Source organism: Schistocerca serialis, chromosome 4, assembly GCF_023864345.2.
Source record: "Schistocerca serialis cubense isolate TAMUIC-IGC-003099 chromosome 4, iqSchSeri2.2, whole genome shotgun sequence".
Classification (NCBI taxonomy): Eukaryota; Metazoa; Arthropoda; class Insecta; order Orthoptera; family Acrididae; genus Schistocerca; species Schistocerca serialis.
The window spans coordinates 709,917,638-709,931,293 of NC_064641.1; the positions used below are offsets into that span (position 1 = coordinate 709,917,638).

Genomic DNA, 13,656 nt, shown 5'->3' on the forward strand with positions numbered 1-13,656 from the left:
CACTGCTGCTTTCAAACAGAATTCTTCATAATTATTTTAAGTGTAGCTGCACTATAAGGGAGACCTGTTCAAAAATATTTATCCCACTTGTTTAAGAAATTGGAAGAGAGAAAACGTTAAGCTGACACACAAAATGACAGATGGAAGGGAGGAATGAATGAATGAATGAAGATTAGGATTTAACAATGTGGTCATTATAAAAGAAGCAGGCTCTGTTTACCTAAGCCAATCTCTCATACACTCCTGAAGGAGGAAATAATGGAAAACTTAAAACTGGATATAGCTTTGTCATTTGAACCATATCCTCCAGAACATGAGTCCAGTGTCTAACAGCTGTAAAAACTAAAATGATTTTCCTACTCAGAGTGCACTGCTTAACACTTTTAGACTCATTTACAGCATGAGTACATCATAAGTCCTAAACTGTGGAAAAAAAAAAGTTTGCATAACAGCTGAAAAAGGAATAAAACTGTTTTATAACATGTATAAAATATTTATTTCTGCAACAGAAAAATTTTCACATGTTACAAATGATGATACAGTATTCACTGCAATGTTGACATGGTTCCGAAATAGTCACTGTATAAAAGATCCATTAAATGTATGTATCAGTTCTCGACAACAAAATAATAAGTACAAACATTTTCTGTGTGTTTTGGGTTAAAGTAGGCAATTTTCTTCAAATCTTAACAATTATGAACACTGGCATGCATATACATTGTACAATATAGCAACAATTGGAAAATACAATAAAGTTGTGCTCAATTAAAAATCTAGCTCAAGAAACACATATTCAACAATAAACGTTCTTTGGTGACACTGATGTGGACTGTGTAAAATAGAATTTATACTGTACATAAATAAGTGATACGGATATACCGAGCACCCTATAAATTGTAAAGACACTGCTATAGTAACAGGCTTAAAAGTTTATAACTTTATTAAAACAGTTCTGAATGAAAAAAATTGAATAAAGACCTCTTAAGCGATAGAGAAAGGAGACTTAACACAAAATCAGTTTCAGCATAAAACATTATATTTCTTTTAAAAGTAAAAGGAAAATTCAGAGTGAATGGAATACGGTTTTACGTTGTATTGCATGTCCATATAACTGTAACTGATGTGGGAAAATTCCATGGCTACTTCATGCAATGTCATGCAAAATAAATGTGTGGATCTGAGATCATTATGTACATATTTCCATTCACAAAAAATCAAAACATATACAACACTGTTGCAAGGAGTATGCAAAACTCTAATAACCCATTAACAAAGGAATGTTCCATCAAACTCAACTGGATGATAACTGCCACTATATAGCACGTCGCAAAAAAATTGCTGTCTGGTAATACGCTGCCTTCAACATACAATAAAAAATCTATGTTCATGAACTATTTGTGTACCCACATTCTAAGATAAAATATCAACCCTACAGTGTTTTCTAATCTATTTCATTGTTTAGCGTCTCCATGCAGGAATTGTTGTAACTGAGTCCATGCTTTATTAACCTGAACCTGGGTAAATTCAGGACTCCATAATGTACAGAAAACAACGTTTGACTTTTCAACCAGTTCTGTGTTGGCTGTCTGGTTACTGAGCCTGGCCTTGGCATCAGATTCACTTAAATTATTGCGTGACTGCAATCTCTTCACAGACTGGAACAAGAAAAACAGAAGAATTATTTTATACGAGTTAAACAAACCCTCTTTCACTTTCTGCATTTCAATATGCAGTTGAAATCAAACAATGGACTGTTCTAAATGGAATAAGAACATTAATTAGGGTATCTTGCTACACACCACTTAGAGAAGGTGTTGGGACCTTACCCTATATCTAAGTAACCTCCAGCAGTCTTACTTTTAAATGTACTTGTCCACTGCTCAACGTACATGTAGACGTATCATTAAATTTTCAGCTCTACAGTGATCCCTAGTACCTAAACACTCTCAGACTCTGAAGCTTTATGAACATAGTCTCATGGCAATAATAATTCGTAAAATGTTTTCAAGACAAATCTCATCTTTAAAAAATACATCAGCATTTAACAGAGTTGTTCTCTATTATTATTATTATTATTATTATTAAGCAACTGACTACTGTATAGTGGAATTCAACATCCCACTGCTGGTCACTGCAATGACAGTGATGTCTTCACGCCAATGCTAGTCACATCTTAGCGAAAGTTTATTGTTAATGAAAGGCACAAATTTAGTTTTTAACAGCTGCTGTTCTTCTGTTTACATGTACATTTTACTGTTCTACATCCCTGAAACTTCTTTGTCATGATGAGTTCTATGGAACATAATGAATGAATTTAACTTGGGTATTTTGTATCAGTTTCCCGGCACACGTCTTGCCAAGGTTGATTTTTATTTCAACAGTAGACACTGGAATATCTTATCTTCACTGCAAGCCAACTTTTTCCACAATGAGTAGAAATTTTAGGAGGAATTTACAGACTTAAATGTATTCTCCAATAGATTAGAAGAGCTTTGGTAGCAGCAAACAGCTTAGATACTAATGTTTTCAGACATTTTTATTTTCCTGTGGATATAAATACTGAAAGAAATATGTTTCCACTATTTTGTTCATTACAAACTCTTCAGTTTTAGAGGTGTGTTGCAGAGCCCTGAAGTTGTTACTCCAGTGTTCTTTTAAAACCTTTAGTACCTGGATCAATTTAGGGCGCATCCATCCAGCATCTGAGATGACTTTTGTTCTATATTCTATTGTATTTAGTATAATGTGTTTCTGTACCATTTGGTAAGTATGAAAACATACATTTTTGATGATTTATGTGCTATGAAAATCAAAGAGCTTAGAGGATTATCACCATGGGCCACCAGTTAAGCAGATTCTTGCAAAATGCAGGTATCACTGCTTCACCAGTTCATGACTGAAAGCCTTATGTGAATTTAGGAAATTCGTATGATGGACCTTTGCTTTGAAATACATACAAAAATAAAAACTGAAATACAGATAGTTGATGTACCTTTATTCATTAAGTGTGTTTCGAAACCCACACACACACCAAGGCAACTATCCTGAACTCATGGAGGCCACCTTGCTGTGTACACTGTTCAGATCTTCAAAGAATGTTGAATTAGGCAAACAAAGCTAAAGTAGGGCTGCTTCTTCAGCATTGTAGATTTGACAAGCAGTTCAGTTATGGTGTTTAATCAAACTGCAAAAATGCTTTTTGTATTCTTCAGCTGCAGTTTGATCAGCTGATCCTAATTCCTCCAACACCGCTTTCCAAATTCATTGACTAATTAACTAATGTATTTTCTGCATATATCTTTATGTAATGATTCAGGACCAAAGAGACCATATGTTAACCATATGTACCAATAATGTAAATTATTGGTACTAATAAACAGAGGCATGGCCTTAACTTTTTTTGGGGGGCACCTAGTCTTTTGTCTTTTGTCATCCCACCTTCATCTTGTAAGCATTGTGCTCTGTAATTTTGTATAACTTTTGATGTGTTCAGCTAATTCAGAAAAAAAAAAAAATGTGTTCCAATATTTTCCTGTCATACCAGTCCACATATCTATGCTCACTGCTAAAGTCTTAACAGTTTCATTTTCTGCTTTTTGTGGAAGATACTTAATACTTCGGTTTTGGAATCAATCCACTATCGCTGAGACCTTATTCAAATTTTCAACATTTTTTGTTCACTTATTGTACAACATGAATTTGCAGTTATTTGGAGACGAAGTCTGAGAATTGTAACTATATACAGCATAAAGTGATTACCTGATCATGGTCCACAATTTACAATTCAAAATTGCGCTGCTCCCAACACCAATCTGGCATAATCATGTCATGCAGCTTCAGCACATATTTAGTAAGCAGAGGTGGAAACCATTTCTAACTCCCCATCTACATCAAGTTTCTGAATTCCATGACAAGCGTTGAATCTGTGTAGCCAACTGTAGGAAAATGCATATTCATTTTCTGATAACATCAGGGCATACCGGAACTGTTTACCTTTTTCCGTAATTGCGGGCTCAGTCACAGGTTTTCCTTCAGACCTTTTGACACAGAACCACTTGGACAAAATTTCACCCATCTGATCTAGTTTGGGCTTTCTCAAAGTTTTTGTGTTTCAATGCCTTTTACCGCAGCTGACTGTGAGGCAAACATCTGAAGTTGACTTTTATTATTATTATTATTATTATTATTATTATCAGATTATTGAAGCAGCAGCTTAATATTCTTCCATAATTTTATTTCTACTCTCATCTTTCTCAATCCAATTAATGATGTCAAACTTTTATTGGATTGTAAGCATAACATGTTTTTGTGTTTCACTTTCACTCTGTTTTGAGGGGGTTTCATTGAGAAAAAAATCCCACAAAAATACAAAGCACCACTGTAATTGCAATACAGAACAGCACTATAATCATGATTACAATAATAAAAAAACCACACATTTTAACCTGTAGACAACCGGTGCAAGACAGAAGCTGTCTGACAGGTGGCAAACAATTGTTGATACTGCACGACTAAAAATTGTTGACCACTGATGAGTAGGACCAAATTCTGTCAAATGCATTCAAAATACTCAGTATGTATGAAGTTACAGGGTGTATACGTGGACAAGGAAAAAAAATTCCCGGATTTCCCGGTTAAAAATACACTTTCTCCCGGGTGACAGTATATTTTCCCTTATCAATCTTTTGAATGATTATGGTTTTATACACAGCCATACAAGTTCCAGGCACTTCAGAAAACGAAACTCAGAGAAAATGATATGTTTTGGAAATATCTTTGATGTGCAGCAACATGTACGCTGTGTATTTTCGTATTACGAAAGTACACATTGGAATTCCACCAAACACCACATGTTACTTTCCGAATCATTGAAATCGAGATTTCGATACGCTTTTGTAAGCCGTTCATAGCTCATGCCACGTGATCTCGCCAGCCGATGACTGCAGATATTCAGAGCATAGGACACACAATGTACTCAGCCAACAGCAATATCACTGGTAAGTAGCACGAACACATAAACAGGGACAGTTAATAGTTTAAATTAATATACATAGTGTCGCTACAAGAAAAGAAAAGCTTTCACACACAATATTGGTCTCAAGCTGCAAGAGAAGCTACACTTTCGCATATACTGTTTATCTTTTTTGCACGTCTTACACTAAGATATATCACACAAATGAGCCAGTAAAATTTTTAATAATTACATAAATGTCTGATCTTGAGGGTTCGAAATTCTTCTAAATGGCTTATCAAAGAGTTGATTTTCGAATGTCATCAAAGAGTTGATTTTTAAATGAGAGTCAAACGCTCTGTGATTTAATAAATTCATGGTACATTCTTGCACATAGTTCAACTTATGTAAAAGGATATTCACTTTGAAAGTAACGCTTTTCAAACCACCATTCGCAATATTTTCCCGCGACCTGTTACAAATAGGTTCGTTTCAGTCAAATTTCTTTAGCAAACAGACAAAAATAACTTCATTGTTCCGCAAGGCGATTAATGCTTGATTGTCAGAAAGGTGGAAATAAAATAAAATCTGAAACTAATGACATAGCCTTCCGTAATTATGTGAATGTGTTTTAATTCACTTGAGAGCTCCCGGCCACAGATATCCGTTTTGTTTTCATTTGACGGGGGAGTAAACGAAGGGGAAACAGCAAAATCACTAAATGTAAACACGGGTCACGTGGAGACTACCCACTATAACTCTGACTGTTCAGCGCATCAGCCCCGGATCTACGACATTTGCAAACCGGGTCAATACTAAAAAAAAAAAAAAAAAAAAAAAAAAAAAAAAAAAAAAAAAAAAACAACGAATTTTCAAAATATGTTCATCTTGTAGTGCACATCTTTCTGAAAAGTCTGAAACATAAAACATATGTATTCGAGGAAATGAAAGACACATTATTTTGTCTTAAGTATGCCAAAGTGCAGTGTCATGACTCTTCATAAAGCATTTTTCTACCGCACGTCCGAACTACGGTATATTCAGGACAGTGGAAATTGAAATGTCCTTGTGGTGGTTCTCCTTTTCCCAATCGGCCGGTTTGACAGCCTGCCCCTCTTAAAAGAATCTCACAATTAATAGCGGATGGGATTATTTGTAATCGAGAGAACAAGAACTCTTCAGAAAATCTGAACTCTTTATTGCCTATTAGTTAATAACTTGCTGTTTTGTGTGACATAAAATTAAATATAGGATATATAAAACCAATACTGACAAGAGTTAAGCAAGAAATTACACATTTCTTCAAACCTTAGCTCCTTGCATTTTTTCTCTCTAATCTTACTACAGCTTTACATCGCGTGCTTTCCTTTCTGCGAAAGACTCTATTACCTCATCAAAGTACGTCAAACGTTTTGCTACACGAAAAACCGAAATGTCGTTATCTAATACTGAAAAAGCTGTTAATACAAATAATACCCAAGACTGGTGTGGTTTCTCTATTTTTTCACTGTCTGCTAGATGAAACAAAATAGGCCTTTCTAATATGGCAGCAATTTTGTAACACACCAAATAAACGAGACTGTTTTGGCCATTTTTATAATACGACAGAATATAATCCACGAAGTACCAGTATCAAATGCCTATTAGGCCTACTACAAGCAAAAAGCTTTATATTACGAAATAGTTTCACATTTCATTCATATGCACCAACTTCTCAAGCATGAGATCGAAAAGTAGTATTACGAAATTTTTATATAAATTTGGAATCGTCTTATTCTTCCAAAATTTGTGTGATGTCCCCGTTTCTTCTCCTTCCTCGTTCTAACAATCTTGTCATCACCAATTCCATAGCTATTCCTGCCATTGTCAAAATTTGTTCGCCGATTAACTTCACTAACCCTGCCAGAATCCCAGGTTTAGTTATCCCGCGATTATTTTCCAGTTAGGCATTATTACGCGTTCGAACAACACGTTTTCCGTGTTACTTCCAGAATAGAACTTACGCGGCTGCTAGCCGGTGACTGTACTACTGGTCCTTACTAGTGTAGCGAGCTGCCAAAAATTTTCTGTCAAAATTTCATTTTCTTGGATACACCGAGAAGACAGTACGTAATCTTTCTCACCTGTTATTCCTGTCAGTCGTTTATTTCCATTCTGATAGTCTGAATCTATGGGTTTCGCTAGTAATTATAACAATGCTGATCATTCGCAAATCCAATCAACCACATAATCAGACAGCAATTGGCATTCATCCGTTCAACTTTACTCCCTCAGCTCGTATAGCCCCGTCCCCTTTTGTCTGCGGAAAGTTTATTTCTAGATGCGACGAGGATTCTCCTGACAGACATCACATGCATGCATTCATAAGTCAACTTATGATTCATTCAGAAATCGACTTAAAATGTGTTCAAAAATACTCAAAAACTAACAGGGAAGCGCTTCAAAATCATATGAATAATCGATAGACAAACATGCGCTGGATGCTAGGCGCTTTGTGAAACAAGTTTTTTCCCTCAAGAATATGAATTTGGCGCCCCCTTTTCCCGGTAGATTGGAGGCAATTTGTTGTTATAAAGCACTGCATAGTCTTCCTAAAGCCTTTGACACATTTTCAATTGGCAGACGCTTGCATGAGCACTGTGTGTCGTTGTTGTATATGGCACATTTCCTTTGTAATTTAAGTTATTTTCGTTTTTTTTCCCTCGTTTATGTTGTATTGTTGAAGTACTATTCTGCAGTAGCGGGATACAATAATATCTGTTGTTAAAGTATCGGTTCTTACCAGTCAAAATTACAAAAATCTAACTGAAAACTAAAACAACGAAAAATTCCCGGAATTCTAAAAATATCCCGGATTTTTCCCGGTTTTCTCCTGGATGAAAAAATTCCTGGGTTTTTCCCGGATCTCCTGGGTCGTATACACCCCGAATTATTCTGGATTATTGAACATGCCAGTCTGTCACGGACCTTTATTACATAGTAAAATGAGGCAATTGCTTAGTGGTGCACAGGCAATAGTGATGAAAAAGAAAAGAACATAACTACATATGGCTACTAGTAAAGTTATTGTGATTTACATATGACATGTTTCTCATAGCAAAGCACATTAGGTGTGGTATCTGTTATGGTTATTGTAACCTCTCTGAAACTACGTGCTACATCTCATTGAACATACTCCCCACTGTAATTTATGACTAGTGACAGTTGTCAGCTGCACTTTGTGCGCAAATCACAGTAGTTCAAAAGAAAAAAGTCTTTTACGTGTGGTACATTAAATTTTTTAAATTTATCTCAGGCACGCAAGTGCGTTTTGTCTTAGTTACAAGATATCTTCAGTGTGTGGCCCGAAACATAACACTATTTTTCATTTGTTATATGTTGAAAACAGTGACCGAAGGGAGAACTGCAAAACTTCCAACCAGTTTGCCACCTGACAGAAAGCTGTTTGGCTTAAAATTAATGAATTGGATGCTGATCTGTAAGGACTTGTGCATTTTATCAGAAAAACCTCAATGAACTGTTTTAAATCTGTAACTTATACATACAATCGATCTGTATGTGCAAACGAAAAAATCGTGTAATATTTCAAGACACCCACTGAAGATGACTTGTAACTAAGGAGAAATGCATCTGGGTGCACAAGATAAATAAAAAGCTAAGTGCAGCATAAAGAAGGTGTTTTTGTTTTGAACTAATGTCATTTACATACAGCTGCTGCGAAAATGGACAACACAAGAAACTTGTTAAATCACAGTTTGTTTACAAAATGGACATGCATAAAATAGAACTAACTTTCTCCCAGACAGGAGCACTATTATTTATAATCAACAATGTCAATTATTGCAGATCGTACTTCTATTACATTAATAATAAAGACCCAGAATCTTTCAGAAAATATAAGGTGAAAGAAATACATCTAGTTAGCCAGAATCCAACTTGCTATCTTACCATTCATAGTTCACGATTCTGTTGACTATGTTACAGCTTCAACACCCAGCCACACCTAATTAATGTGTTACACAATTAATCATAATTAATGTGTTACACAATTATGCTAAATCATAAATGCACTGTACAATTAGAATGGCATACTTTCACAGCACAAAATTTGTAACACAAAAAGTATAAAATACAAGAAGCCTTTCTCTACCGATATGTAGTTTCCTAGCGTTTTATAACAACAAATCATTCCCAAAACAAGGCATTTTCGAGATATCCTCAATCAACTGGTGCTCAGAAACACTTATATTCATAGCATGTAATAATATAAAACCCACCAAATACCGAGTTCAGCTCCTTATGAGTTAATACAAAATGGCATCTTCTAGGTCTGCTTGTGACGTAAAATCCACATTGAACCTCCATGGACAATTTCCTCCCAACGAGACAAAAATATGACATGGCAGATTCTTTCTTTTACACTTTGCAACGTAATGTAATGTAACGTGAATTTCAACACACTAAAATCACTAGACTCGAGCAGCTCTTCATCCATGAGTGCTTTTTTGTCCTGTGAAACGATGTGTTAAGTGATGGTGGACCCCGCTAAACGGGAATAAGTCATTTAATGTTGTCAGGGCAAATAAGATACCTGTAAGAAGCTGATGTTTTTTAAATAATCTCATGTTGCTTTAAGTATGAGAATGCTTAAAAGTTCTTTTAAATCTATATTTAAAACAAGAAACAGATCCAATATGTATGGATATTTAAATGTGTTACCTCTTCAGGACTAATCAAACAAGTCCATACTTCATGACAATGTTTATCCCAATTGGCCTGTAAAAGAACTGCTGCTTCAACGATGATAACTTCTTTTCCAGCTCTGTACATTTCTTGAGCTCTTTCTTTAATAACAGTGAGCATGGCAGGCCACAACAGTTCATTCAATGATCGTAATTTTTCCTGTGAAACATTAAATTTAAATTCAGAACTAAGGGTGTGATAAATACAATGAAAGACAAAACGTATAAAATGAAATACCATATAACCATAACTATTATGTGGTGCATCGGATAATTGCAAACATTTTCTCCAAAGCTGTTCTCAAACAGATATAAAAATGTGTAAGCTCTTTGTGCACTCCTAAACTTAAGTTAATTTCATTGTATAGTTTTTCACATGGAAAATGCTTTTCCCTAGCTATGTCAATTTAAATACCCTTTGAAGGCTGCCCTTAATTATAAAGGCAGATAATTGTGTAACCGTATCAATGACACAAAACTGACCACAGTGTATGATTTTGTCAGTATTGTTAACACTCTACGAATTTTATGTAAATGTTATTCTGAGGCCAATTTTCCAAAATCAAAATATGAGTTTTCATCTATTTTAGCCAGTAAAACAAATGTTATCATCATTAAAAAATTAAATGAATGTGGACAAAAGAAAAATACAAAAAAGGTACAAAAACTGAAAGCAAATCAAAATAAGCCATACTTCATGCTCAGCTCACCAGAAACAACCTAATGGATGAACTACTACATGTACTTCTGCATATATACTCTAGAAGCCACCACACAGTGCATGAAGGAGGGTACCTCATACTGCTACCAGCTGTTCCCTTTCCTGCTTCATTTGAAAATGGAAGGTGGGAAAAACAACTGCATGTACACTTCTGCCCACGAACCACAGACCTTGCTCGTGGTGGGGTGGCTTGCTTGCGTCAGCAATACAGACAGCTATACCGCAGGTGTAGCCACCACAGTGTGGTATCTGAAGTGTGACCAGACAAACATTTGCTTCCTGAAAAGGGGCAGCAGCCTTTTCGGTAGCTGTAGAGGCAACGGTCTGGACGATTGACTGAACTGGCCTTTTAACTTAAACCAAAATGACATTGCTGCGCTGGTACTGTGAATGGCTGAAAGCAATGGGAAACTACAGACCTAATTTTTCCCTGAGGGCATGCAGCTCTACTGTTTGGTTAAATAATGATGGCATCCTCTTGGGTAAAATATTCTAGAGATAAAATAGTCCCCCATTTCATCACCAGACGGGGACTACTTGGAAGGATGAGGAAAAACAAAACTGGTATTCAAGTATAAGTTACATATAGTTGGAATTGGTGAAGTTTGGTAGCAGGAGGAACAAGGCCTCCGGTCAGTTGAATACAGGGTTATAAATAAAAAATCGAATAGCATGCAGGAGTAGGTTTAATAATGAATATGAAAATAGGAGTGCGAATAAGTTGCTACGAACAACATAGTGAATGCATTATTGTAGCCAAGATATACATGAAGCCAACACCCACCACAGGTTGGTTGGATTAAAAGAAGAGGAAAGGGGCCAAACTACGAGGTTATCAGTCCCTTGTTCCGAATAAAAGAATGCCACAAGTGTGAGAATAAAACAAACAAGACTGACAACTCAAAACGGAATGAAAGGAAAAATCACAAGAATGATGAAGAGCAACAAACGTGTAAATGGACAAAAGGGGGACAAGAAAACCACAGAACGCAAGAAACGGGATGAAGAGATTAAAACAACAAAGCAGATTACCATGGCTGGCTGACCATGAGAATAAAAAAGGTGAAGCCAGCCACTCTGCAATACATTAAAACCTCCACCCTAGAAGCACTAGGGTGGAGGACACAGAGGGACAAAGGACATGCACTAAAACTTAGACCAAACGATACAACCTACCCTCATGAATAAAACGTAAAACTAAATCAGGCACTGTCAGATAAAATTAGTGGCAATGAGTCCGGTACCCCAAGATTTCATCGCTGGGCAGTCAAAGTGGGACAGTGCACCAGAATATGGGCCACTGTCAGACGGGCGCTGCACTGACACTCAGGCGGGTCTTCACGGTGCAGGAGGTAACCGTGGGTTGCCAAAGCGTGGCCAATGCGGAGCCGGCAGAGGACAACTGATCCCCCGCGAAAGGCCTGCATGGAAGTCTTCCACACATTCGTAGTCTACTTAATGAGATGCAGTTTGTTGTGTGTACTATTATGACATTCTGCCTCCCAAATCCGAAATATCCTACGGCGTAAGTCTGAATGCAGATCAGGTTCAGAGATGCCCATCTCTAGAAGCAGTTTCTGCATAGCCTGGTTGGCCAGCCTGTTGGCAAGTTCATTGCCTGGGATGCTGACGTGTCCTGGGGTCCACATAAACACCACTGAATGATGGAACCAGTAAAGAGAATGGACGGACTCCTGGATGGACGCTACCAAAGGATGGTGAGGGCAGCACTGGTCAATAGCTTGTAGGCTGCTCGAGGAGTTAGTACACAGAGGGAACGATTCCCCGAGGCATGAACGGATATACTGAAGTGCACAAGAGATGGCCACCAGCTCTGTAGTGAAAACACTGCAGCCATCGAGTAAGGAATGCTGTACAAAATCGCCTTCGTGGATGTAGGCGAAGCCAACATGACCATCAGCCATCCAGCCATCGAGCCATCGGTGTAAACCACTTCAGAGCCCCGGAACACGCCAAGAATCGAGAGGAAGTGACAGCAGAGAGCGGCAGGAGTAACTGAGTCCTTAGGGTAATGTGAAAGGTCCAGACAAATCTGCGACCGAGGTGTACACCATAGAGGTGTATGCGGATGGATATGAATGGGAGGTGGTAAAGGGAAGGACTCCAGTTCAGACAGAAGGGACCGCATGCAAACCGCAATAGTTAGCCCTGACCTGGGCTGCCGATGTGGGAGATGAAATGCCACTGGTGGAGAAAGGAGATGGTAATTCGGATGTTCAGGAGAACTACGAATGTGTGCAATGTAACTGGCGAGCAGTTGCGACTCCCATAGTCAAGGTCGGATTGAACAAGGGCTTTGTAGAGCTGCAGCAGAGAACAGCGATCTGCACCCCAGTTGGTGCTGCTCAGGCAGCGGAGGGCATTGAGGTGCTGCCAGCACTTCCGCTTAATCTGACGAAGGTGAGGTAGCCAAGTCAATCAGGCATCGAAAACCAGTCCTAAGAATCGATATGTCTTCACTACTGTGAGTGGATCGTCATGAAGGTGAAGATCTGGTTCCGGATGAACACTACGTCGTCGACAGAAATGCAAGACACATGACTTAGCGGGCGAAAACTGGAAGCCGTGGGCGAGAGCCCATGACTGCACCTAGAGGATGGCTCCCTGTAGGCACCGTTCAGCAACACCAGTACTGGTGGAGCAGTACGAAATGCACAAGTCGTCTGCATACACAGAGGGTGAGACGGACGGCCCTACAGCTGCTGCTAGAAATTGTGACACAATCAATACATAGCCCTGTGGGACCCCATTCTCCTGGATATGGGGGGAACTATGGGAGGCACCAACTTGGACACGGAAAGTATGGAGGGACAAGAAACACTGGACAAAAATCGGGAGCGGACCTCGGAGACCTAACCCGTATAATGTGTCAAGGATATGATGTTGCCAGGTGGTGTCGTACACTTTGCTTAGATAAAAAAAAAAAAAAAGACGGCAACCAGGTGCTGGCTGTTCGGATGGCACACTCGAGGGACACAAGAAACCTCCCTGACATGGAGCCAGTAGGCCATGTGACTCCAGGACCCAACCCAACCGCCGACACACCATATATTCCAGCAGCTCGCAAAAAACTTTGCTGAGGCTGATGGGCCGACAGCTATCAACATCAAGCAGGTTTTTACCGGGTGTGAGCACGGGAATGATGGTCCCCTCCCGCCACTGTGATGGAAAAATGCCATTGCACCACATCTGGTTGAAGATGACAAGGAGGTGGTGCATGT

General features: G+C 38.2%; 1 protein-coding gene across 1 annotated transcript in view; it reads right to left on the reverse strand.

Annotated features, from left to right (window-relative positions):
• Positions 1-531: 531 nt before the first annotated feature.
• LOC126473229 (bifunctional coenzyme A synthase) overlaps positions 532-13,656 on the reverse strand; it is a 138,765-nt gene continuing 125,640 nt past the window's right edge. The window contains exons 5-6 of the mRNA XM_050100143.1: positions 9,671-9,853; positions 532-1,655 (exon numbers count right to left, since the gene is read on the reverse strand). Coding sequence (XP_049956100.1) covers positions 1,452-1,655; positions 9,671-9,853 — 387 coding nt within the window. The 3' untranslated portion in view covers positions 532-1,451. The remainder of the gene's footprint in view (positions 1,656-9,670; positions 9,854-13,656) is intronic.